At 40.1% G+C, this 25,585-nt stretch overlaps 1 protein-coding gene across 1 annotated transcript in view; it reads left to right on the forward strand.

Moving 5' to 3' along the window:
- The window catches only part of EXOC4 (exocyst complex component 4), an 806,466-nt gene that overhangs the window by 734,110 nt on the left and 46,771 nt on the right, over positions 1-25,585 (forward strand). The window contains exons 15-17 of the mRNA XM_070787321.1: positions 1,053-1,194; positions 10,122-10,300; positions 13,598-13,757. Of these exons, the coding sequence (XP_070643422.1) occupies positions 1,053-1,194; positions 10,122-10,300; positions 13,598-13,757 (481 nt within the window). The remainder of the gene's footprint in view (positions 1-1,052; positions 1,195-10,121; positions 10,301-13,597; positions 13,758-25,585) is intronic.

A 25,585-nucleotide genomic window follows, 5' to 3' on the forward strand; every position in this document is an offset into this window, starting at 1 on the left:
AAACGCAGCACACTACTTCTGGCCCCCCACCCTAGGAGATTTTAGGCTTCACACAAGGAGCATGGCTTCTAGAACTTGAGAGTTGATCATTCTCTCTAGACAGGTCAGCCCACTCTGTAGTATTTATTATGTTTGGTTCTGAGTCCCACATTTCAAGGGAAATAGACAATTGGAATGTTTTTGTTGGTGAACTATGAGAATTATAAAATGGCTCAGTTGTATTATTTGAAGAATAGTTGAAAATCTGGGAATATTTAGCCCAAAAAAGAGAAGAGCTCAAGGAAGACAGAAGAGAGATGTTTAGTATTTGAAATACTGACACTTGTAAGAATGATTGTTAAGTTGGTAGAACCAGAGCCCATGATTAGAAGTCAATGACAACAGATACAGATTGACATAAGATGGTCATGTCTTTCTTAGATGGAATCGGTTGTCACAAAAGGTATTGAGTTTCCTTTCACAAGGGCTTCCCAGGTGGCACAGGGTAAAGAATCTGTCTGCCAGCACAGAAGATTCAGGAGAAGCATCTTGATCCCTAAGTTTGATCGCTGGATTGGGAAATGGAAATGGAAACCCACTGCAGTATTCTCTCTTGAAAAATTCCATGGACAGAGGAGCCCAGCGGGCTACAGTCCAAGAGAGTCAAACACAACTGAGTACACACACCTAGCCTAGCTACCCTTCCTGTCACCAACATTTGTATACAACCAAATGCTCCTGGGTGTGCAACCAGGAGCTGAACAGCCACTTGCAGATGTACAAATAACACAAGCATAGACCACATGGTTGGGCCAGATGACTAAATTCACTTCCAAATCTGAGTTTCTGTTTCTATCATTCTGTGAATTGATGCAAGACAATCCGCTGGGCTTCTATGTTTAATCAAATACAGAAATAGTCTATCATGTCTTGAATGTCTGAGGCTGCCAACGCTAGCATTAGCCAAATTGATAAAAACAACATGATGAACAACAAAATCGTATGTCATTTCAAAATCTCTCTGTAGGCGTCTAATGAAACGATGGGTGTTTTGTCCTCACCTCTTTCTGCAGATCTGTCTCCTGCTCAAGATAACCCTGTGAACGTTGATCTCCCTCCAGTGTCAGAGCAGATTATGCAGACTCTGAGCGAACTTGCCAAGTCTTTCCAGGATATGGCTGACCGCTGCTTGCTGGTCCTACACCTGGAAGTCAGGTATGACTTCTTCAAGTACAAGACTTCGTGATTTAAATGCACTGTGGGTCATGTCATCATCCATTTTTGTTCTTATTATGGATGGTGTTCTTTTTTTGATACTAAAAGTGATATTTAGTGTTATTCAGTCACTGTTAGTTTTTAAGTACATGATGTATTGTGAATATGGTGGTTTGGAGTTTGCATGGCCCATGACATCAGAAATGCTGTGGATCAGAATATCTATATGGGTTGGATAGGCTATCTTAAGTAACTTAATTAACTTGACTAATTCAGTTTCCTCCTTTTAAAAATAAAGACAATAATTTCTAACTTCAGTTCAGTTCAGTCGCTCAGTCGTGTCCGACTCTTTGCGACCCCATGAATCGCAGCACACCAGGCCTCCCTGTCCATCACGAGCTCCTGGAGTTCACTCAAACTCACGTCCATCAAGTTGGTGGTGCCATCCAGACATCTCATCCTCTGTTGTCCCCTTCTCCTCCTGCCCCCAATCCCTCCCAGCATCAGGGTCTTTTTCCAATGAGTCAACTCTTCACATGAGGTGGCCAAAGTATTGGAGTTTCAGCCTCAGCATCAGTCCTTCCAATGAACACCCAGGACTGATCTCCTTTAGGATGGACTGGTTGGATCTCCTTGCAGTCCAAGGACTCTTGAGAGTCTTCTCCAACACCACAGTTCAAAAGCATCAATTCTTTGGCACTCAGCTTTCTTCACAGTCCAACTCCTACATCCATACATGACCACTGGAAAAACGATAGCCTTGACTAGATGGACCTTTGTTGGCAAAGTAATATCTCTGCTTTTGAATATGCTATCTAGGTTGATCATAACTTTCCTTCCAAGGAGTAAGTGTCTTTTAATTTCATGGCTGCAATCACCATCTGCAGGGACTTTTTAAATGAAATAAAAAGTTCAATGCCTGCCACAGAGTAAGTGCTCACTATATGGTAGCTTTTCAACTATGGTGACTTTATTGCCATCGGTATTTTTATTATGGTATTCTGTTAATCAAGAAAGGAGTGTACAGATGAAAGATCTATGATATCTTCCTTTAAGAACTTAAAACCCAATTGAAGGAATTAAGTTCAATCATAATTCAAGAAAATAGTTTCTAAGATGTGATATTGCTGGGCTCTTGTTTCCTCCCCTGAAGTGTAGAATACTATGATTAGTTTATTATCTATTATCTGTCGAGACTCTAGTATTACACCTATGGAAATGCTAGGAAGAAAAGACTAGGAAGTCTCCAATCACTTATTTATTCATTCAATTAAATATTTATTGAGTGTTCTAAGAATTGGGTAACAGCAATGAAAACAACACTCAAGGTCTCTGCTCTCATAGAGCTACGTTCTTATTGGGTAAACAGCCAATGAATAAATACAAAGGAAAATTTCAGATTAGTGTAACTAAAAAAAAAAAACAATAGCAGAATGGAATTAAATGGTGCTATCAAATAGAAATATAAAGTAAGCTACACATATGAACCACATCAGTTCAGTTCAGTTCAGTCACTCAGTCGTGTACAACTCTTTGCAACCCCATGGACCGCAGCACGCCAGGACTCCCTGTCCATCACCAACTCCTGGAGTTTACCCAAACTCATGTCCATTGAGTTAGTGATGCCATCCAACTATCTCATCCTCTGTCGTCCCCTTCAATCTTTCCCAGTATCAGGGTCTTTTCAAATGAGTCAGTTCTTTGCATCAGGTGGCCAAAGTATTGGAGTTTCAGCTTTAACATCAGTCCTTCCAATGAACACCCAGGACTGATCTCCTTCAGAATGGACTGGTTGGATCTCCTTGCAGTCCAAGGGACTCTCAAGAGTCTTCTCCAACACCACAGTTCAAAAGCATCAATTATTTGGCACTCAGCTTTCTTTATAATCCAACTCTCACATCCATACACGACTACTGGAAAAACCATAGCTGTGACTAGACAAGACCACACAAATAATTTAAATATTCTAATAGTTACCTTTAAAAAAATAGAAACACATGATCTTAATGTATCATATTTTATCCAACCCAGTATGTCCAAAATATTATCATTTTAATTTGGAATTCACATACAAATTATTAATGAGATAGTTTACATTTTTCATCCTACACCTTTGAAATCTATGATATCTTATAGCACATCAAAATTTGGACTAGTCTCATTTCAGCTGCACAGTAGCCATGTGTAGCTAGCATTATCATACTGGACAGTGCAGAGAATGGCTGAGGTTTACTAGAGAGCGGGGTTAGGTAATTTTATGTTTTATATAAAGTGGTCAGGGAAATTGTGACAAGGTACTAAGAAGGAGTCATCTGTACAAAGACCTTATGGAAAAGAGTTTCGGGCAGAGGGAGGGGCACTCACAAGATCCTGAGGTGGCAGATTTGAAGAACAGAGAAGATCCCAGTATGACTATAACTCAGTGAACAAGAGGATGAGAGGACTGAAAGGAAGGGTAAAGCTGATCTCCTCTAGAATGGACTGGTTGGATCTCCTTGCAGTCCAAGGGACTCTCAAGAGTCTTCTCCAACACCACAGTTCAAAAGCATCAATTCTTCGGTGCTCAGCCTTCTTCACAGTCCAACTCTCACATCCATACGTGACCACAGGAAAAACCATAGCCTTGACTAGATGAACCTTTATTGGCAAAGTAATGTCTCATCTCACACGCTAGTAAAGTAATGCTCAAAATTCTCCAAGCCAGGCTTCAGCAATATGTGAACCGTGAACTTCCTGATGTTCAAGCTGATTTTAGAAAAGGCAGAGGAACCAGAGATCAAATTGCCAACATCTGCTGGATCATGGAAAAAGCAAGAGAGTTCCAGAAAAACATCTATTTCTGCTTTATTGACTATGCCAAAGCCTTTGACTGTGTGGATCACAACAAACTGTGGAAAATTCTTCAAGAGATGGGAATACCAGACCACCTGATCTGCCTCTTGAGAATTTTGTATGCAGGTCAGGAAGCAACAGTTGGAACTGGACATGGAACAACAGACTGGTTCTCAATAGGAAAAGGAGTACGTCAAGGCTGTATATTGTCACCCGGTTTATTTAACTTCTATGCAGAGTATATCGTGAGAAACGCTGGACTGGAAGAAACACAAGCTGGAATCAAGATTGCCGGGAGAAATATCAATAACCTCAGATATGCAGATGACACCACCCTTATGGCAGAAAGTGAAGAGGAACTCAAAAGCCTCTTGATGAAGGTGAAAGTGGAGAGTGAAAAAGTTGGCTCAAAGCTCAACATTCAGAAAACGAAGATCATGGCATCCAGTCCCATCACGTCATGGGAAATAGATGGAGAAACAGTGAAAACAGTGTCAGACTTTATTTTTCTGGGCTCTCAAATCACTGCAGATGGTGACTGCAGCCATGAAATTAAAAGACGCTTACTCCTTGGAAGGAAAGTTATGACCAACCTAGGTAGCATATTCAAAAGCAGAGACATTACTTTCTGTGAATAGATAAATGCAACTGATGAGGAAAAAAAGAAACAGTAATACCCTGATGCCTCTGTTACCTGGGTTGTGCAGAAAACCATCAAATTAATTACTCTCACAGCTCCTAGAATTTATGTTATTGATTGCGTAGGTACACGATGTGTTCTTCATTTGGAATTATCAGCTTGTAGTGTAGTTAATTTATAGTGTGATATTTTCAAGGCATTTGAGTAAGATCATTTTAATCCTTAACCTCTAACCTGCTTTTTAAAATTTTTGTACATCCTGGCAATAGTATTTTTAATAATGTTAAGCATATTTTAGTCATTATTTAATAATTAACTTTACAAGAAACCATTCAGTGCTGTAACATCTATTGCCATATCTCCTTCCTCATTAATTTAAAAATAGAAAAAGGATCATTTTAAGACTAAATTACAAAAAAAAGACTGAGTTTTAGAGTCCCGGATGCAGAATTATCTTTACTTAACTGTAAATGAAAACACTAAATATGTTTATTTTTTCCAAATTAAATTTTCTTGTATCTTCTTTTAACATGGTTTCAGCATTCAGGTTGCTTTCCTATGAATGTGCTCCAGATTGTCTTTGCTTCTTCTTAAGTATGGTACAAAAAACTAGACAGAGCGCTCCATGTACGGCTCAGATAGTGGATGTTGACATACTTTATTCATTCCTTGTCACAGTAACAAGATTTCATTTGTTTGTACAGTTAATGATAGAAAATGAATAAGGAGAACCCCAAGTAAATCGTTACTGTAGTAGTCCAGTGCTACAATAGAGGAGACGGCTAAGGGCTATGGGTGCCCACAGTGGGTGACTGTGGAAGAAACGTTTAGCACCTGGGAGGCAGGAATCAGGTGTGCCTCATCATTGCTCTGGCTCTAGAACCTGTAACAGTCCTGTTGTATAGTAAGTGTTCAGTAAAAACTTCAGTGACTCTGGAGATTTAGCTGGTTTGAAATCAAACCCAGATAAAACAAGTGCAGGTTCCCCAAACAAAACATGCTACTCATCAAAGACAGTGAACTAGTTTGAAACTCACAGTCCACCATATGGATTGGATTGGCCAAAAAATTCATTTGGGTTTTTCTATAAGCTGTTACGGAAAAACCCAAACGAAACTTTTTGGCCAACCCTATACTTAAGAGGTACAAAGACTGCATGGCCCGACATCGTCCTTGTCATCATAATCAGCTAAGGTTAGTTTTGTTCCCATCCAGTTGTAAAGGAGAATCAGCTTAGGACCTGTGGTCCTGGAGCTGGTACGATGAAGAAGTGGCTGGTTTGGCATTCTCTGGCACTTTTACCCAAGAAGCCAGAACAAACAGAAAAAGGAGGCGGGGCGCAGCGCATTTAATGGCGAAAGCTAGCAAGAAGTCTAGAACTTCAGACACCAAAAATTTGTCTTATTCCCCCAAATATTTTTACATCCATAGCCCATCTTTTTCTTGAACATTGTTATAGTTCAAACCAAAAAGTGCTGTCAAAGCCAGTAGATTCTGTTTTGAAAGACATGTGACATATTACCTGTGTCCCTGTAGGTCACATTTAACCACCAAGCAGTGCTTTTTTTATACAGTTTGAAGCATAAGGCATGTGACAACCCCAAGAGATGAAAGACGTGGTGAGACCATTAAAAATGGTTGAGGTTTTTTGGTTTTTGGTTTTCTCCCCTTTCTGGACTTTAGAAGAGGATAATTAAGTTGCCATTTCAGTCTCAGATGCTAAGAATGTCACCTTTATCAGCTGATTTCTCTCACCATCAGGAGGGTTCTAAGTGGATTCAGCAGTAACTGCCTGTCTCTGTTGGGATCCTAAGCATGCACTTTCTGAAAACCAACCATCCTGCTGTGTAATCAGCAATATTTGCAGAAAAAATATTAATGCCAAAGTCATGTTAAGGTCAGCAACAACATGCCAGAATTCCAAAGGAAAAAACCCACTTTTTCTGAACTTGATGTTTGCCAATGACTATTTTAAGTTCTTTTTCATCTCTGATCATTTGGGGAGAGGAAGCTATTGCCTTAAAATAGTTTTTCTCTCTCCTGTCTGCCATTCACTTCAGTATCTCATGAAAGTGTTAGTCGCTCAGTCGTGTCTGACTCTTTGCGACCCCACGGACTGTAGCCTGCCATGCTCTTCTGTCTATGGGCTTTTCCAGGCCAGAATACTGGAGTGGGTTGCCATGCCCTTCCCCAAGGGATCTTCCCGACCAAGGAATTGAACCCGAGTCTCCTGCATTGTAGGCAGGTTCTTTACTGTCTGAGCTACCAGGGAAGTCCAGTATCTCATAAACACCTCCAATTCATAGTCATTTCCTAAGCAGTCTCTACTTCTAGTTTCTATCATTCTCTACCATCAATTTACTCTTTATACTGTGCCGAATCATCTTGCAAAAACTCATATCTGATTATATCATTTCACCTCTTAAAATCCTGTTGAGATGACCTCAATCTTATGACGACCTGGTCCCTGACCACCTCCCCAAGCTCACTTCATGCCTCTGTCATGTCATCTCTATGTACTGAAAGGAACCTCTGGTCAGTCCTTAAAACTGTCCTCCATTCACACCCTCATGCCATTGCACATGGTCTTCCCGTTGCCTGAGGCATGCATGCGTGCTCAGTCACTCAATCGTGTCCGACTCTTTTCAACCCCATGGACCATACCCTGCCAGTCTCCTCTGTCCATGGGATTTTCCCAGCAAGAATACTGGAGTGGGTTGCCATTTCCTTCTCTGGGAGATCTTGTCAACCCAGGGATGGACTCCAGGTCTCCTGCACTGGCAGGCGGACTCTTTACGGCTGACAGACCTGAGAAGCCTCATTGTCTGAGGTGTTAATGTCTATAGTTTACTGTAAAAGTATTTTAGCGTTGATGACTTGATTTTATTTTCAACTAAGAGTTACTTAGTTTAAATTTCAACTGTGAAATAGCAGTCAGTTTCCCCAGGCATGAATCCCACTCCAGGGTTGTTCAATTTTCATTTTATCAAAAATGTCTCATTCTGGAAGGACTGTAACTGGTGCAGTTACTGGTATCCTGATCAAAACCATACACTTCAAGCTTATGAATGTCAGAAAGAGTTTTTACTGGCAAAATTAATCTTTAGTTTTTAGTAACTGTTAAAGTGATCACCTATCATAAAAACACACTGACAGCCAAGATATTTGGATTTCCTTAACCGAACAGATTATAAAAATATAGCACATCCTATGCAAAACTTCCTTTTAAATGGATCATACATCTAAGTGTAAAAACTTCAAACTGTAAAAATCCTAGAAGAAAATATAGGAAGAAATCTTTGTAACTTTGGGCAAAGTTTTCTTAAAGCTAACCCCTAGAGTACCAGCCATAAAAGAAAAAAATTATTAAATTGAACTTCATCAAAATTTAAAACCATTCTTTGAAAGACATTGTTAAGATGAAAAGACAAGCCAAAAATTGGGAAGAAATATTTACAAAACGCATGTCTGATAACTTGCTACCCTGGTGGCTCAGACAGTAAAAAAATCTGCCTGCAATGCAGGAAACTCAGGTTCAATCCCTGGGTCTGGAGAAGGGAGTGGCAACCCACTCCAGTATTCTTGCCTGGAGAACCCCAGGGACAGAGGAGCCTGGTGGGCTACAGTTCATGGGGTCACAAAGAGTCAGACACAACTGAGTGACTAACACTTTCTTTTCAGCCTATATAAAAAACCCTCAATACTTAATAATAAGAAACTAAACAGCTCAACAAAAATTTAGGCAAGTGATAAGAATACAAAGATGTATGGATGGCAAATAAACATATGAAAATGTGTCCAACATCATTAGTAACTAGTAAAATGCAAATTAAAGCCCCAGTGAGACACCACTGTACATCTATTAAAATGAATTAAAAAAAAATTTTTTTTTAACTGACAACACTTGAGAAGAAATAAACTAGACACAGAAAGACAACTACTGCATGGCATCACTTATATGTCAAATCTTTTTTTTAGGAAATCACAGAAACAGAGCAGAAAAGTGGTGGCTAGAGGATGAGAGAAATAGGAAGTGGTTGGTAAAAGGCTACAAATCTCAGCTGTAAGATAAATAAGGTCTGAGGATCTAATGTAAACCAGACTATACTTGATAACACTGTACTGTATAATTGAAATTTGCTGACAAATTTAAAAAAGAAAGGATAAATATGTGATGTGATGGATGTATTAATTATCTAGATGAAGGGAATCCTTTCACAGTGTATACATATATCAAGTTGCCATGATGTACACTAAATATCTTATAATCATTTAATGCCAGTTATACCTTCACAAAGCTTAAGTTTTTATTTAAAAAAAAAAAAAAACTAACAACAGAAAGTGCTGGTGAGAATGCGGAGCGACTGGAACTCTTTCCTACATTGCTAGTAGGAAAGCAAAGTGGCACAGCTCCTTTGGAAAACAATTTGGTGGTTTCTTACAAAATTAAATGTACACTTACCATATGATGCAGCAATCCCACTTCTAGATATTTACCCAAGAAAAAGAGAAAATTATATTTACACAAAAACCTATACGTGAAGCCGATTAATTCATAATCACTGCAAACAAGAAACAACCCTGATGTCAGCTGGTGATGGCTAAATCATGGCACATTCATAGGCAGGAGGCCATGCTGCAATAACAAGGAATGGACAGCAACATGGATAAATCTCAGATGTTTGAGGCAGACTGAAAGACACTAAACCTCAAAGGCTACATGCTATACAATTGCATATATATGGCTTTCCAGAAGAGACAAAACTGTGGGGACAGAAAATAGATTTGTAGTTGCAAGAGCCTTGAGGTATAAGTAGAGGTTGACTTCAGGGTGGCACAATGGAGTTCTGGAAGTGACAGAATTGTTCTATAATTTGATTATGGTGATGCTTATACAACTGGTTGCATTTGTCAAAACTCATAAAACTGTACACTAGAAAGGTGAATTTACTGTTTGTAAATTGTCTGTCACCAAGATGATGATTAAGCCTGTGGTTGCAATATTAGGGATGATGTTCAAGGCTGTGGCCATTTGTTTAGGCATATTCTCATTACCTGATGCCAGGTCTAGGCGTGACAGAATCCCTACTCTGGATTATCATCCTGTCTACTTCCAGTGAACCTTTCCTGTCAAGATCAGATGGAGCACAGAAAACAATCAATAAACTTACAGAACAAACCTGTTTGATCTATACCTGCCAGTGGATGGGGGAGGGATGGGGTGGTTGTATATTTGTTTTTAGTAAATACCTGTACGTGTGGGTGGCCAGTCCTGGGTGTTCATTGGAAGGAATGATGCTGAGGCTGAAACTCCAATACTTTGGAGGCGAGGGGTACATAAAAATTTAAAGGGCCACTGCTGTCTTAAATATTTGGGTGCTCTGTCACAAGAAGAGGGTTGTTTTCATCAGGAAGAATCATTACCAACTTCTTTCCCCATCTCTCTCTCTTCCAGGGTCCACTGTTTCCACTATCTCATCCCTCTTGCGAAGGAGGGGAACTACGCCATTGTCGCAAATGTGGAAAGTATGGACTATGACCCACTGGTGGTGAAGCTCAACAAAGATATCAGTGCCATTGAAGAAGCCATGAGTGCCAGCCTCCAGCAGCACAAGTTCCAGTATATATTTGAAGGTCAGACCCTGCCCCTGTCCCGGAGAGTTTGGGAGGAAAGAAGGGTGAAGGTTTTCCTGATTTTTTTCTCTATTACTGAAGCTCAAAACTTGTAGTAAAAAGTTTTTGATTTTTTTTTTGTTTGTGTGTTTTTTGCTTTTTGGATTAAAGCAGCAATACCTAGCCTCTCTGTGTATGGCTAGGTAGGCAACAGTGTGGCTGCCATCTGCTCTTTCTTGACGAGGAGATTTAATCCAAGACGAGGCAGATGGCAGCCCGGCTGCCTCCTTGACACACCACTCATGAGAGCTGGGTAAGTGTGTGGAGTGGACCACAAATTAACTCAAGAAGAGCTCATAAAGGAAAAAGAAACACACACAAGAAGAAGAAAACCCTGAGAGATCCCCTCATTGGCTAAAATTATCCCTGGAAGGGGACGTTTTCTTTCAGAGAATGAATTTTTGTCTGAAGAGAAAACAGAAACCACTGATGAACAGCAGCTCTGAGAAGTCTGCATCCATAAATGCCTTCAGAGGCAAGGAAGCAAGGAAGGGTGTGGACAGCAGTACTACCCAAAGGTGTTTGCCTTCAACATTCAAAAAAGTGAGCGGCCAGCCAAATCATTTGCGTGATGGATTCCTCCAAAGGACCCTTTTTTAAGACTTCCAGTCATATCCGCTTTTTTCTTGTTTCGGTTGGTTTGTACATAGACCCCGGGGCCAAAAGTATCTATGGTGTCTCACAGAATTCAGCCAGTGTAACTTAAAACAAGAAGGTACTTACTGCAAAGGATTGTGGCAGCCTGAAGATAGAAAGAAAGTGTCAATGCATGACCATGTCTTGCTTCTAGCAAATGCAGAAACCACCCCCCGCCAAAACAAAATCCTATTTTCTCATTAAATTATGTCATAGTGATGAAGATGTGTTCTGAAAGGGAATGTTCCGGAAAGACTTTAGCCAGAATGTATAAGTGATGAAAAAGGTTCGTCAGCCCCGTGGCTCTGTGTACTGGGGACTGCAGTCATACTGTCTGTCTTAACAGTCTAGGACCCATCTAAGAATCACTCTCCTGACCACACAGAATTCCCGTCTGGCTTTTGACACTGGCTCTTCCAAGTCCCACATGTCACCATTCACATCCCAGAGTTTTCCTCTCATTTGGACCAGACATTTCTTGACATCTAATCCTTCTGGGAAACAATAGAGGTATAATCCTCTGACACAGAAGAGATTTTAACTAAAAAAAAAATCATAAATTGGAAATTTCCTACTTAAAAAGAGCTAGCTATCCCCTGTCATATCACTTTCTAAATTCAAGGGCATATTATTGAATTTCCCAAGTGGAGGAGGTGACAGTGGTCTCAGTCTTCTTGGTGTGGCAAGGAGAAATATTTTATTATTTTTTTAAGGGGTGTATTTAATCACAGATACTGTTTAAAATTCCTGGAGTATAGTGATAATACAAAGCAGACCAACTTTTAACTGGTTTATTATTATAATTTATCATGCTTAATTATTATATACATTTATTTCTGTAATCTGTTTTTTATTCTCTATAACCAGTGCATCACCTCATAGTCTATGCTTAGGGCAGACCACATTAAACCACTGCAGAACAAAATTCTGCCTGAAGTTATGGGCTCAAGGGCATCATAGCAAAAGAACCAACAGAGATTTTTCTCATAAATTGTCTAGCTTTAAATGTAAAATCCATGTGTGTGTTTCTTTCCCTTTGAGTGAAAAGCTTTTTACTTCACCTTATAAGAGTAGCTAATTTGTCATCTTGAAGCCACATTGGGTGAGTGTAGCTGAAGCAATGGAGAAGGCAGTGGCACCCCACTCCAGAACTCTTGCCTGGAAAATCCCATGGACGGAGGAGCCTGGTAGGCTGCAGTCCATGGAGTCCCTAAGAGTCGGGCACGACTGGAGTGACTTAGCAGCAGCAGCAGCAGCAGCTGAAGCAAGAGATGTTGCCTTCTCCTGTCCTTTTCCTACATGTATCCTAATCAAGGGAAAACTTGCTTTGAAGACAGAAGAAGCCTTTGAACCTGAAGTTGCACCCTGAGACAAAAATAGTAGACTATTCTCGACTAGTCAGACTAACTTGAGATTTCTGAGAAAATATCTTGCCAGAGTCCAACTTTGTAAGAATAAGAGAAGAAGGAGGAAGAGAGGTTTACTTAGTTCCAAGCATTTCGAATTGAAATCTAACTTCTAAAAATGGTAACCCACATGTTCCTCGGGTTGTTCTGAACCAACATTCCTCAACTTCATTGCCTAAGATAACCTGAAATGGGATCTCTTAGTTTGCTGACATCCTAACCAGCAATTTGTCAAATTTCACAGACCTTAAGACAGTCCTTTGGCGGTGAGAACAACTCACTCAATGAGACCCCTGAAAAACTACACAGGAGTCCTGTGGGAACTCAGCAGTTCATGTGTGATCTGCTTTTCCTTCCACTTTGTTTCGAGTTATGTTCTCTCCCATTACTCCTTTAGAAATATACCCCATTGTCAGCGTTGAGGTATCTTAACATTAATGCCAAGAGTCCAATTTCTTATTGATTTATTTTTATTTACATAGGTTCCCAATCAACTTCTGAGCCAAAAGTACAACCCCTACCTGTTTTGTAGGAGGAAAAGGAGGCTAAACAGATGATAGTATTTATATATGGTGTTCTCTGCTTTAAAATAGTTCAACAGGAAAAACAGAAGTTTTACGCAGTAATTTAAAAAATTCTAGCATATACTCTTCCAGAGAAGGCAATGGCACCCCACTCCAGTACTCTTGCCTGGAAAATCCCAGGGACAGAGGAGCCTGGTGGGCTGCAGTCCATGGGGTCACTAGGAGTCAGATATGACTTAGCGACTTCACTTTATTTTTTCACTTTCATGCATTGGAGAAGGAAATGGCAACCCACTCCAGTGTTCTTGCCTGGAGAATCCCAGGGACAGGGGAGCCTGGTGGGCTGCCGTCTATGGGGTCGCACAGAGTCGGACATGACTGAAGCGACTTAGCAGCAGCAGCAGCATATACTCTTAAGCCTTGGCCTGTGGCTTTAGCTGTATATGGCAGTGCAGAAACTGTGGATGTACTCGGTTTTTTACCAGCATGAAGCCTCCCCACTTGCAACTCCTTGGGCAGTATCTAACTACTCCAAAATCACTGTAAGATCAGGTGGTCCAACCATCACAGCTAAGTTTTCTTTGGTCACTTACATTTTCTGAGGACTAGAGAGAGGAATCCTGTGTGTCCGTTTCTTCAAGATGGCATTAATCTGTCTCCTCCCTCCCCATCACCCTGTGCTGATCCCTCAGGCCTGGGACACCTGATCTCCTGCATCCTTATTAATGGGGCCCAGTACTTCCGGCGCATCAGTGAGTCTGGCATCAAGAAAATGTGTAGGAACATTTTTGTCCTGCAGCAGAATTTGACCAACATCACCATGTCACGGGAGGCAGACCTGGACTTCGCAAGGTAAGAGAGGGTAGACTGGACTCAGTTCATGTTCCATCATTAATAAAAATGGATTCTTAATCATTAAAAAGCTAGTTAAAAAAATGAAACAAGTAATTGATGTTAATTAAACTTATTGCAATGATTTTTTCACAATATATCCATATATTGAATTATTACACTGTACATCTGAAACTAATATGTCAATTATACCTCAATTTTAGAAAAGGAAAAAAAATGGAACTAACAGATGTCCTTTGGTAATAGGGAAGTAAGTCTATAAAATTCTATTGAATGTTTAATGACTGTGAAACAGGTAATTTTTCCTATTGTCTAACCTAAGGTCTTTTACTACAGAACTTCAGTAACTTTGTTTTCTAATTGTAAATGTAATATGTGCTCATTGCATAAAATATGTAGCATAAAATATGTAACCTAAAATACAAAGAAGAATATAAACATTACTCATAAACTTTTAATCTAAAAATGCAATATTTAATATACTTTCTCCTGGTTTTTATGAATGTGCTATGTGTACAGGTGAGTCTCATTCGTGGGCATGTGTATCATTTCTCTTTATAAAATTGTTAATGGGTTTTTTATTCATTTACTTTGTGTTTTCCTATATCATTAGTAACCTTTGAAAACATGGTTTTTTCCATATCCATTAATGTCCCTTGAAAATACTCTTTTTAATGCCTGAACAAATGTTTCATGGGGTAAGTAAATCATAATTTATTTATCTGATTATTAATATTTGCAGATTTGTAGACATTGGGATTTTTTACATTTTCTCTCATTATAAATAACATGTATTGAATGTATTTTTACATGAATCTATTTCTTCATCTCTTCTGTCTTTCCCAGTTGAAATCCATCCCCACTTCTTCCTTTCGGTGGGGAGAAAATGGTTACTCATCACTCTCCATGCTGTTCCTTCATGTAACTGAACGTTATTTTTTTAAAATAGTGTTTGGACTTTCTCTCTTCAGGGTTTGCTGATCTCAGTTTTTAGGGTTTCCTTGTAATACTCTTTTTCAAATGCAAGAGTTAATCTTCTCTCTTTAGGGGTCTCAACGCTACTCATACCTTTCTTAAGTCAGTGGATCTTTGGGGCTTTAATGAGAACTTTAGAAGTTTTGAAGAGGATGGATGACGATTATGGTGTTGGTGTTTTATTGCTGATTATACCTGGATGAATTTTTCCATGAACCCCTTTATTGCTGGGAAGTTTTCTGCTTTTAATAGTCCGGCATGCTCCTGCCTATTATTTAGTGTTTCTGTGTCTTTTCACTTGACTTTTTGATTCCTGAAGAAGTTTAATAAAATTTGAAATAATTGTTGAGAAACTTCTGGGGATGATGAAATGCTGTGTTACTTTGACAGTCATTAGGACATCCACGCTAGGATCTTCGTCTTGAAATCATATAGCCATACATCTTCACTTTGACCTTTCTTCTCCAGGTTGTCACTCGTTTGTTCCATTGCTGTCCTGTCGTTCTGCTTTTCTGTCCTCCTCCTCTGTTGTTTTCTTTCTGTTTGAGTGTGTGTGTGCATTAAATTCCCTATGTTAGGCTAAATTCAGTGGAAAGCGTTCCTTGCTCAGATTAGGGAAAGCAGGTGTGACTGAATGCTGCATTTATTTGGCCTCCCTTATGGGGAATGATCTCATTATTGAATTAGTCTATTCATAATAACATTGAAAATGGGAAGTTAAGAACACAGAGGCCTGAGGGATACAGAGAAGCATTACTAATTCTCTGAGGAATATAATTCCTAAATTCAATCATCCTCTTTTAAATGAATTTTTTTTTTTTATTTTGCTGAAGTAAGTAAATTAACACAGCTTTTGACAGACACTATGGGGCCTGCACACATACTGAAAACCCTAGCATCTGAATAATGAAATGATGACTGGGCAGTGTTGAGGTTGACATTAATGGGCCGTGTACCAGCAAAGCATTTCTTCAGCGAAGCCACGCCTGTCACGGTTGGATTTGGGGGTGATATCCAAGGAAGTGGCTATAAGCTAAAAGATGACCACTTGGGAGAGATACTGCTCTCGTTACTGTTCACGGATTTTGAGAGGAGATAGGCTAGCTTAAGTATATAGCACTAGATGATTCCATCCTGATCACAGTTCAGAAAGACACATCTTTACTAGACTTGTAAGCTCCAGGAAGCCGAGATTTTCGAACCAGAGTAAGTGCTCACTTTGTATACTGGACGAATGACTAGGTATCAAATCAAGGCTTCTTTTTGTGGTAAGGAGCTTGGATAATGGCAAAGTCTAGTTTATCTTTAACATCCCGAACATTTTAACCAGCTGATGTGAGATCATTTTCTTACAGGCTGTTGAGAAACAGAGCATCTCCTTTGCAATTCTTTCTTTCTAGAAAGTGTTACAAGAAGGAATACTACATCCCTAACTATTCATAGGCTCTTTCTCCTTCATTTTCTCTTGCTCTCCTACATACACATATAGTAAATACACTTTATAACCTTGTTGTTGTTGTTTTTTTCCCTGTTCTTGATTTTGGTAGGGACAGGTTTTGTGAAATGGGCTCCATCAATTCTACTGAATGTGAAGTGATGTAAAATAAACATAAGAGTGATACCAAAATAGCCAGAAATAATAGACTGCAGCAGTGTGTCTCAGCATTCCTTAAGCAATGTCTAATCAAGCACAGACAACATCTGTATTTCCAGCAAACCTCTATAGGAATGTTATCTTCTAACGTAGTAATTAATCACTAGTTGCCATGTGTCAGAAAATTTACTTAACAAGAAGTTGCAAGGCTCTTGTAGCTTTTCACTTTCACAGCCTTCCTGACCAGTGGAAAATAGAACACTCTTCCAAAACAAAGAAATGAGAGATCTGGACTCATTCCATTTATGTTAACTCTTCTACTCATGGTATTGTTGTCTCTTCATACACACCTTTGGTCCAGCTAATCTCTAATAGGAATAAATCTTGGGTGAGCAAAGGCTCAAAATAACCCATAATGTGACCAGAACTGCTGAGAGACCCTGTCCCCTATGGTAATGATCTCTGCTATGTTTTTGACCCTTTTGACACAACCATTGACTTTCAGGCTCAAAAAGAGGCTTTGTCCCGGAAAATCACTACAGACTAACTAGAAAGTGGAAGACCACTCTGAGTGTGCTCTTTAATTGCCTTCATCAAAGAACATCTTACCCTGAACTGTCACGTGCTTCAAAGCAACCCACTAGTCAGGAGTAACGGGAAAAGTCTGAATGAGTACTTCCATCCCCAGGCAGCCTTTATAGTTCAAGTAAAGCCATTGTTGGGGGGAAAAAAATCCCAGGATTTTCCTCCTAGTACTTCCGTCTCTTCCCACATTTCCCTTTTGTATTGGTCTCTCTCATTACAGTTGCCTCTTTTCTCCTTTATCTCTCCTGTTACCTCTATTATCTCTCCTTGATTCTGTGGTCTTCTTGGTTTTCTTTAGACTGGTATCTCTCTCATTATTTAATCTGGCACAGATAAGGAAATGAAAGCTAAGGTTCAGGACGTGGTGAGGTCCTATCACATAAGGAAGTAAAAGGAATCCTTTTACTCATTTGTTCAACAAATGTTTATTGAGTGTGCATCCTCTCTAGGCCCTACCCTTGTGGAATTTACATTATTATGGGCAAGGGAGACCAACTAATAAACAAGTAAGATACAAAGTATGCCAGATGATGATACGTGCTATGGTGAAAAATTCGATGTTGAGAAGAATAGAGTGTATTCAGATATAATGAAGGTAATTTGTGATTTTGAGTGTTCGGGGAAGTTCTTAATGAGATGGTAACATTTGAGGAAAGACCTAAAGAAGAGTAGGTCGTGTAAATATATAGAGGAGCTTCTGAGGAAGGGAGCACTAGGAGCAGAGAACTAGAAAGAGGCATGTATTTAGCATTTAAAGAACAGAAGAAAGGCCAGTAGGGCTGAAGTAAATAAACAAGGAAAGAATAAGAGAGGAGTCAGAGATTTAATCAAAGAAGCTGAGATCTTGAAGACCAGTATAACATTGGCCTTTACTTTGAGGTTGGAAGCTATTAGAAGAATTGGAACAGAAGAATGTCATGATCTGACTCAGGTTATAAAAGAGTCGCTTTGGCTGCTATGTGGAAAATAGATGATTTTCTGTTTTTCCTGAGGAGGGGAAATTACACACAAGGGCAGAAACAGAAGGATCTGTTAGAAAACTATTGCAATAATTTGGGTGAAAAATAGTGGTGATTCAAACCACAATTGTAGCAGTGGAGAGGATAAGAAATGGACAGATTAGGATATATCTTAAAAGTAGAGATAACAGGATTTGTTAAGGGATTGGAAGTGAACAAATGACCCCAAGATTTTTGTTCTGAGCCATTCAAAGGATGGTATTTTCATTTATTGAAATGAAAATGAGCCAGACGACGGGAAAGGCAGGTTGAGTTGAGGGGGCAGGCAAATACAGAGGCTATCAAGAGTTTGGATTTAGAAATACGAAGTTTGAGATGCTGATTAGATGTCTAAATAGAAGTAAAGAAGAGAGACCTGGATACACAAATCTAAAGTTCAGGAAAGAGGTGGTGGTTCAGTCTTTCAGTTGTGTCTGACTCTTTGTGACCCCATGGACTGTAGCACGCCAGGCTTCCCCATCCTTCACTACCTCCTGGAGTTTACTCAAACTCATGTCCATTGAGTTGATGATGCCATCCAACCATCTCATCCTCTGTCTCCCCCTTCTCCTCCGGCCCTCAGTCTTTCCCAGCATCATGGTGTTTTCCAGTGAATCAGCTCTTCGCAGCAGGCCCAAGTATTGGAGCTTCAGCTTTAGCATCGGTCCTTCCACTGAATATTCAGGACTGATTTCCTTTAGGATCAACTAGGTTGCTCTCCTTGCTGTCCAGGGGACTTTCAAGAGTCTTCTCTAGCACCACAGTTTTAAAGCATCAATTATTCGGTGCTCAGGCTTGTTTATGGTCCAGTCTCACATCTATACATGACTACTGGGAAAACCATGGCTTTGACTATATGGACCTTTGTTGGCAAAGTGATGTCTCTGCTTTTTCAGGAAAGTGATATACACTGGAAATGGGAGTTTGTGGTTCATTAGCTTATAAATGTCATGTTAAAGTCATGAGACAGAGTGAGAAGTGAGACTGCAATGAGAATGAATAGAGTAGAAAGCAAGGCGGACCAAGCATTGGTCCTTGGGTCCTCCACTGCTTAGACGTTGGAATACTGGGAAAGAACCAGCAAAGGAACCTGAAAAGGAGCAGCCAATGAAGTAGGAAAATAACCAGGGGAGGTTTGCGTCCTAGAAGTGAAGAACATGTTTGAAGAGGAGAGTGTCCTCATCTGTGTTAAATGCTGCCAGTAGGTTAAATGAGCTCAGGATAGAGAATCAGCCCCTAGTAGACTTGATCAGATATCTGAAATGCTTTGGTTTGCATTCCTTTTATCTGCCCTACAACTTACCTAGTATAGCAACAAACTTGGAACATATTTAGGGAAGGCTGCTTACTCCTCAGTTCCATGGTAGGGTCTGAAGCATTTGGGGCAAGCAGAAATGCAATTAGTGTGATTCTAGTGTGATATATAAAAGACCAAATTGGCAGCCTCTTTTTTTCTCATTGAATAGTTAGAAAGAAAGCCCTGCTCTTCCCAGCAAAGGTACTCATCCACTTCCCATGATGAAGCGGAGTTGTGATCACTCTTAGAGAGAGACTAACCAATGGTGACTTCCCTGGTGGCTCAGATAATAAAGAATCCACCTGCCATATGGGGGACCTGGGTTCGATCCTTGGGTTGGGAAGATCCTCTGGAGGAGGGTATGGCAGTCCACTCTAGTATTCTTGCCTGGAGAGTTCCCAATGACAGAGGAGTCTGAAGGGCTACAGTCCATGGGGTCACAAAGAGTCAGACACAACTGAGCAACTAAGCAGAGCACACAGCTAAGTGAGTTTGCTTTTAATGATGGCAGTCTTTGCTCCTAGGTGCCTCACCCCTCTTTAGCCCCAGTTCCTCTTCCAGAAGCTCCAAGTTAGCTTTGAAGCTGTTCTGTACATATTGACTTAACCAAGTCCTATATCTCCTATATATAGTACCCTATGGAGTGGGAACATCTACTCCACAGAAGACAACAGAAAAATCTGCACTGATAGAGAGTAAACTGTTTGGTACCTGGGAACAAAAGAAGAAAAATATCTTGCCTGAACTGCCTCCTCTGGACATAGGTTTATATGGAGAAGTACAGTACATCATAGACCACCAATAGAATGGGAGAAAATATTTGGATATCACATATCTCATAGGGATTTATATCCAGAATATATATGGAACTCTTACAACTCAATAATACAAAAGCAAATAACCTAATTTAAGACTAGGTAAAGCTATCCCAGTAGCATTGTGCATACCTAGTACCCCAGTCTGGTTCTAAGTGCTATTCAATAAAAGGAAGCAGGGCTCCTGCAGAAAGTGACTGATTGTAGGACTGGAACAAGAAATAGACAAGATGAGCCTGTAGTATTAATACTTTCTAAAGATCCCCCTGGATAAGGAAATGGCACCCCACTCCAGTATTCTTGCCTGGAAAATCCCATGGACGGAGGAGCCTGGTGGACTACAGTCTATGGGGTTACAAAGAGTCGGACACAACTGAGCGACTTCACTGTAGTACCAGAAAGTAAGGAAGTACTAAACACACGCACATACATAACAGTGTGTCAGAGAGACACAGGAAGAGCTCCCAATGGCAAAGAGGGGACCATTGGAGCCACAGAATAAACAAAGTACTACTGAATATCAACCCAAACTATCAAGTAAATGTCCATAAGTCCATACTGATGTAAATGGTTGACTACAGTAATAAACAAGGAGGAAGAGAAAAATCTGTGCAGAAGCATTCCGGATAGATTATGGAGCTGATCTACAGGTAGAGGCCCACTTTTTAAGGCTGGCTGCACATAATTACTTCCCTCCAAAGAGTACATGTGGAATGTGGGGGAGTCACTTTCTAGTGGAAAAGTCTGACGAATAGTATTTCAGCCAGGTTATCAAAGTCAGCATCAATATGCATAAATCGTGACCCATATAGTAAAAAGTATCAAATTAATCCCACTACATGAAGATCCTGCAAAACACCCATCCAATTCTCCTCAAAACTGTCAAGTTTGTTAAAACCAAGGAAATTCTAAGAAGCTGTAATAGCCGAGAGGAACCTAAGAAGACATGATACTTACATGTAATGTGGTATCCTGGGTAGGATTCTGAAACAGAGGAAGACATTAGGTAAAAACTAAGGAAATGGGAATAAACTATGAACTTCGGTTAATAATTTATCAATATAGGTTCATCAGTTGTGCTACATGTATCATACTAATGTAGGATGTTAATAATAGGGAATTTGGGTATAAGTTAAACAGGAAATGTTCTATCTTCCCAATTTTTCTTTTAGTCTAAAACTGTTGGGAAGAATTAAAATCTATTAATAAAAAAATGGGCAAAAAATTTAATAAACATTTGTCTAACAAGACATATAGATGGCCAGTATACATATGAAAAGATGCTCAACACTATTTGTTACTAAGGAAATGCAAACCAATATTACAATAAGATACCACATCACAGCTACTAGGATTACTATAATCAAAAAGACAAAAGCAAGTGTTGGATTACTGTAATCAAAAAGACAGACAATAGCAAGTGTTGGAGAGAATGTGGAGAAACTAGAACATTCATATCAATACATTGGTGATAGGAATATAAAACGGTGCAACCGCTCTTTGGAAAACAATTTATAAGTTCCTCAAAAAGTTAGCCATAGAGTTACTGTGTGTGTGTGCACACGCACGCATGGGTGTGTTCAGTCGTGTCCATCTCTTTGGGACCCGATGGACTGTAGCCCACCAGGCTCCTCTGTTCATGGAATTTTCCAGGCAAGAATACTGGAGTGAGGGACTTCCCAGTAGTCCAGTGGCTAAGACCCTGTACTCTTAATGCAGACGGCTAGGGTTCCATTCCTGGTCAGAGAACTGGATCCTACATGCTGCAACTGAGACCTGGTGCAGCCAAATAAATAAAACTTAAAAAAAAACAAAAAGAATACTGGAGTGGGTTACCTTTTCCTCCTCCAGGGGATCTTCCTGACCCAGGGATCAAACCCACGTCACTTGGCATCCATATAATCCAGAAATTCCACTCCTAGATATATACCTAAGAGAAATGAAAATTTATATCTCCACAGAAATTTGTACATAGATGTTCAGAGCAGCATTATTCATAAAAGCCGAAAAGTGGAAACTGCCGAGGTAACCATCAACTAATAAATAAAATATGATCAATCCATATCTACAATAGATTTATTCAGCCATAAATACAAAAGTACTAATATATGATACACCATGGATAAACCTTGCAAACTTTAAGTGAAAGGAGCTCGTCACAAAAGATCATATGTTAACTCCATTGATATGAAATGCTCAAAATAACTAATGTTATAGAAGTTGAATGCATAGTGGTTACTTAGAGCTAGTGGGTTGGAAGGAAATGGGACATGGGTACAAGGTCTCCTTTAGGGGTGGTTTTAAGATAGATTGTGTTGACAGTTGTACAGCCTTACAAATATATTAAAAGACATTTAACTGTGCACTTTGAATGAATTGCACAATGAATGAATTGTATGGCATACTCTCAAAGCTGTTTTTTTTTATTTTTTTTTAGAAAAAAACTGACACAGTGTTATATGGCAGTTATACTTCAATTTTTTAAAAGATTGAACTTTAAAGATTAAAGTCCCAAATGTTATAGGCAATAAGTAGCTTAAGTTTTGTATTCACATTAATGGGGAGCTTTGTAAAGGAAATATCTAACTCTTTTTGAGTTTCCCTAACACATCTGAGAGAGATCAAGACAGAATTCTGGAGGAGATAATACTTAATTTTTTAAAAATATTTGTTTGTTTGGCTGTGCTGGGCCATAGCTGTGCCGTGCTAACTGAGTTACAGCATGTGGGATCTAGTTCCCTGACCAGGGATCGAACCTGGGTCCCCTACATTGGGAGCATGAAGTCAGCCACTGGACCACCAGGGAAAATCTCAATACTAATCTTAACTGAAATTATCCAGGATAGGGAGAGAGCCATTTGGAACAGAAAGGGCAGTTCAGGGTGACTGGAGCAGATGCTCAAGGCAGGCAGTGGTGAAGTGTAACCTGAGGAGAGACCAGAGCTGGCTCAACATAAGCCCCGCCTCATCAGAGGCCTTCTCTCTACAGTTCCAAGACACACCTGCTTCTCCTCTCAGCACTCCCTGTATTCCTTACCCTGATTTATTTTTTAGCACATATCACCATCTGATGTATTTAATATATACTTGTTTCTTTGTTCCTTGTCTATGAACTCTAGAAGGCAAGAACTCTTGTTCATTTCTGTATCTCCAGGGCTAAGAACAATACCTGGGATGCAGTGTTGTTGTTCAGCCACTAAATTGTGTCTTAACTCTTTGCAACCCAATGGACAGCAGCATGCAGGCTCCTCTGTCCTCCACTGTCTCCAGAAGCTTGCTCAGACTCACATCCATTGAGCCTGTGATGCTATCTAACCATCTCATCCTCTGCTGCCTTCTTTTGCCTTCAGTGTCTCCCAGCATCAGGATCTTTTCCAATAAGTATGCTCTTCACATCAGGTGCCCGAAATATCAGAGCTTTAGCGTCATTCCCTCCCATGAGTATTCAGGGTTGATTTCCTTTAGGATCAACTGGTTTGATCTCCTTGCAGTCCAAGGGACTCTCAAGAGTCTTCAGTAGGCATTCAGTAAATATTTGTGGCGTGATAACTTTAACCGTGTTGTGGCCTAAAGAGCTTTAAGCAGAAAAGGGAGATGGTCAGATTTGTTTTCTAAGAAGATTATTTCAGCAACTATATAGAAATGGCCTTGAGAGCAATAACCCTAGAGGCCTTGCAGACCAATTGGAAGGTAATTGTAGAGAGAGAGATGTGTAGAGCCTGAACTAGGTCAGTCCTGGTGGAGATGGAGGGGACAGATTTGAGATGTATAAATGAGCTGAAATGTGCGGGATATAAAGAGTGATTAAATGTTGAGGATAAAGAAAAATGGGTCAGATTTGACCCTCCACTCTCTGACATGGATGTCTACGTGGGTCTCCACACTGTTAAATCAGATAAGCCTATAGGAAGAGGGAGGAGTAGGCTTGGCAGAAGGAAGATCATCAGTGGATGTGACAAGTGTAAGATGTTTGTGAGATTTCCAGTGGAGATGGCTCATGTGCAACTGAGTGTGTAAGCTAGAAGCTTGGAGAAGAGTGGAGGAGGGGAGGGGCCTGGTTTGAACAGTTTGGGGAATCATCAGCTCGAGGTTGTTATTTAAGACCATTAGAGGACAAGACTTCTCTGGCAGTCCAGTGGTTAGACTAGTGGAACCCCTCCGCGCTTCCACCGCAGAGGTCATGGGTTTGGTCCCTGGTCAGGGAACTAATATCCCACAAGCTGCATAGCACACCTAAAATTTAAAAAAAAAAAAAAAGAGAGAGAGAGAGAGGAGACGGAGAACACCAGCATGTAAAGGGCATGAGAAGGAAGAGGGACCCCAGAAGAGGACAGGGAAGGAATGACCCCACAGTACAAGAGCCAGAAAAGAGCACAGCGTGAAATTGCTACCTGCACTGACACGGTACTCTCCCCACAAAATGATCCAGCATCTTTCCTCCCAATCAATGAGCACATCTTCTAATTTTAATTTCTCCCAGCTCCTCTTTGAGGTAGACTGTTTAAATGCTTTCCTCAAGGCGGCAGAGCGAGTGACAAAGCCAGCCTAAGCATATCAGCTTGGACTCCTGCTTTATCCTTGACCTTGTACTTTCTCTAAGGCCAGCGATGACCTCTGGCGTAGCTGAGAATATTGAATTCCTTCCAAGGGAGCTGCTTTGGTAGACGTGATTCCTACAGACCTATTGTCCCAGGGACATTACTCTGGATTTCTGCAGAAAAGGTTATTATGGGTTTTCCTATCTGAAGTGACCAGGGAGCTGTTTGATAGGTAGGGATTAGCAATGACATGCTGCCATCTACTGGAAACACCCATGGACATCCAGACAGGCCTGTGGTCTCTTAACTCCCTGTCTCTCTGATGAGTCTGGAGCAGGGCTGCCTCACTGGTAGGCTTCAGAGGTGAAAATAATGAAGTATCCTCGCCTATCACGTGAAATTTCCTGACTGCAGTGCTTAAAGAGCAGCTCTATTCCTAAAATATGTATATGCATTTTCCCATTATTTTCACATTTTCCCCAACTTTATTGTGCTATTAGTCTTACCTGCCTTTCTGATTCTGGGGTAATGCATCCTTTTTCGAACCTTTACCTGTCATATATTCCAGGACTGTGGCTCAAGATTATTAATTTTGATTAATTTTGTGATTAATTTGCAGGAGAAATTAGTCTGCTATCAAAATTCTTTCAGTGATGATGCCACTAAAAATTCTGTTACATCTCCTGAGTTTCCTAGTGATACAAAGCTAACCTGACTTTCCTAGGTACCCAAGTCATTGGGGAAATACAAGAGGCTACATGGCTTTTGCTCCCTGGAAGAAGGAAATATGCCAGTTATTAAAATTTAGTGACAAAACAAAACTTTGTGTGGCATGATCTCTGAGGCAGTTTTTGTAAATATTATTACAAGTAGATTTAAATATCATTACATTCCCCCTAGTTAAACTTGTATTTGACTTTGTTCCTGACCATACCTGTTTCTAACGATACCACTTTCTACTGATCTCCTTTTTCTGTGTTTACTGCACTCACAGTAGGTTCCATACATTCTACCAACTAACTGGTG

The sequence above is a fragment of the Bos indicus genome, chromosome 4 (genome assembly GCF_029378745.1).
Source record: "Bos indicus isolate NIAB-ARS_2022 breed Sahiwal x Tharparkar chromosome 4, NIAB-ARS_B.indTharparkar_mat_pri_1.0, whole genome shotgun sequence".
Lineage (NCBI taxonomy): Eukaryota > Metazoa > Chordata > Mammalia > Artiodactyla > Bovidae > Bos > Bos indicus.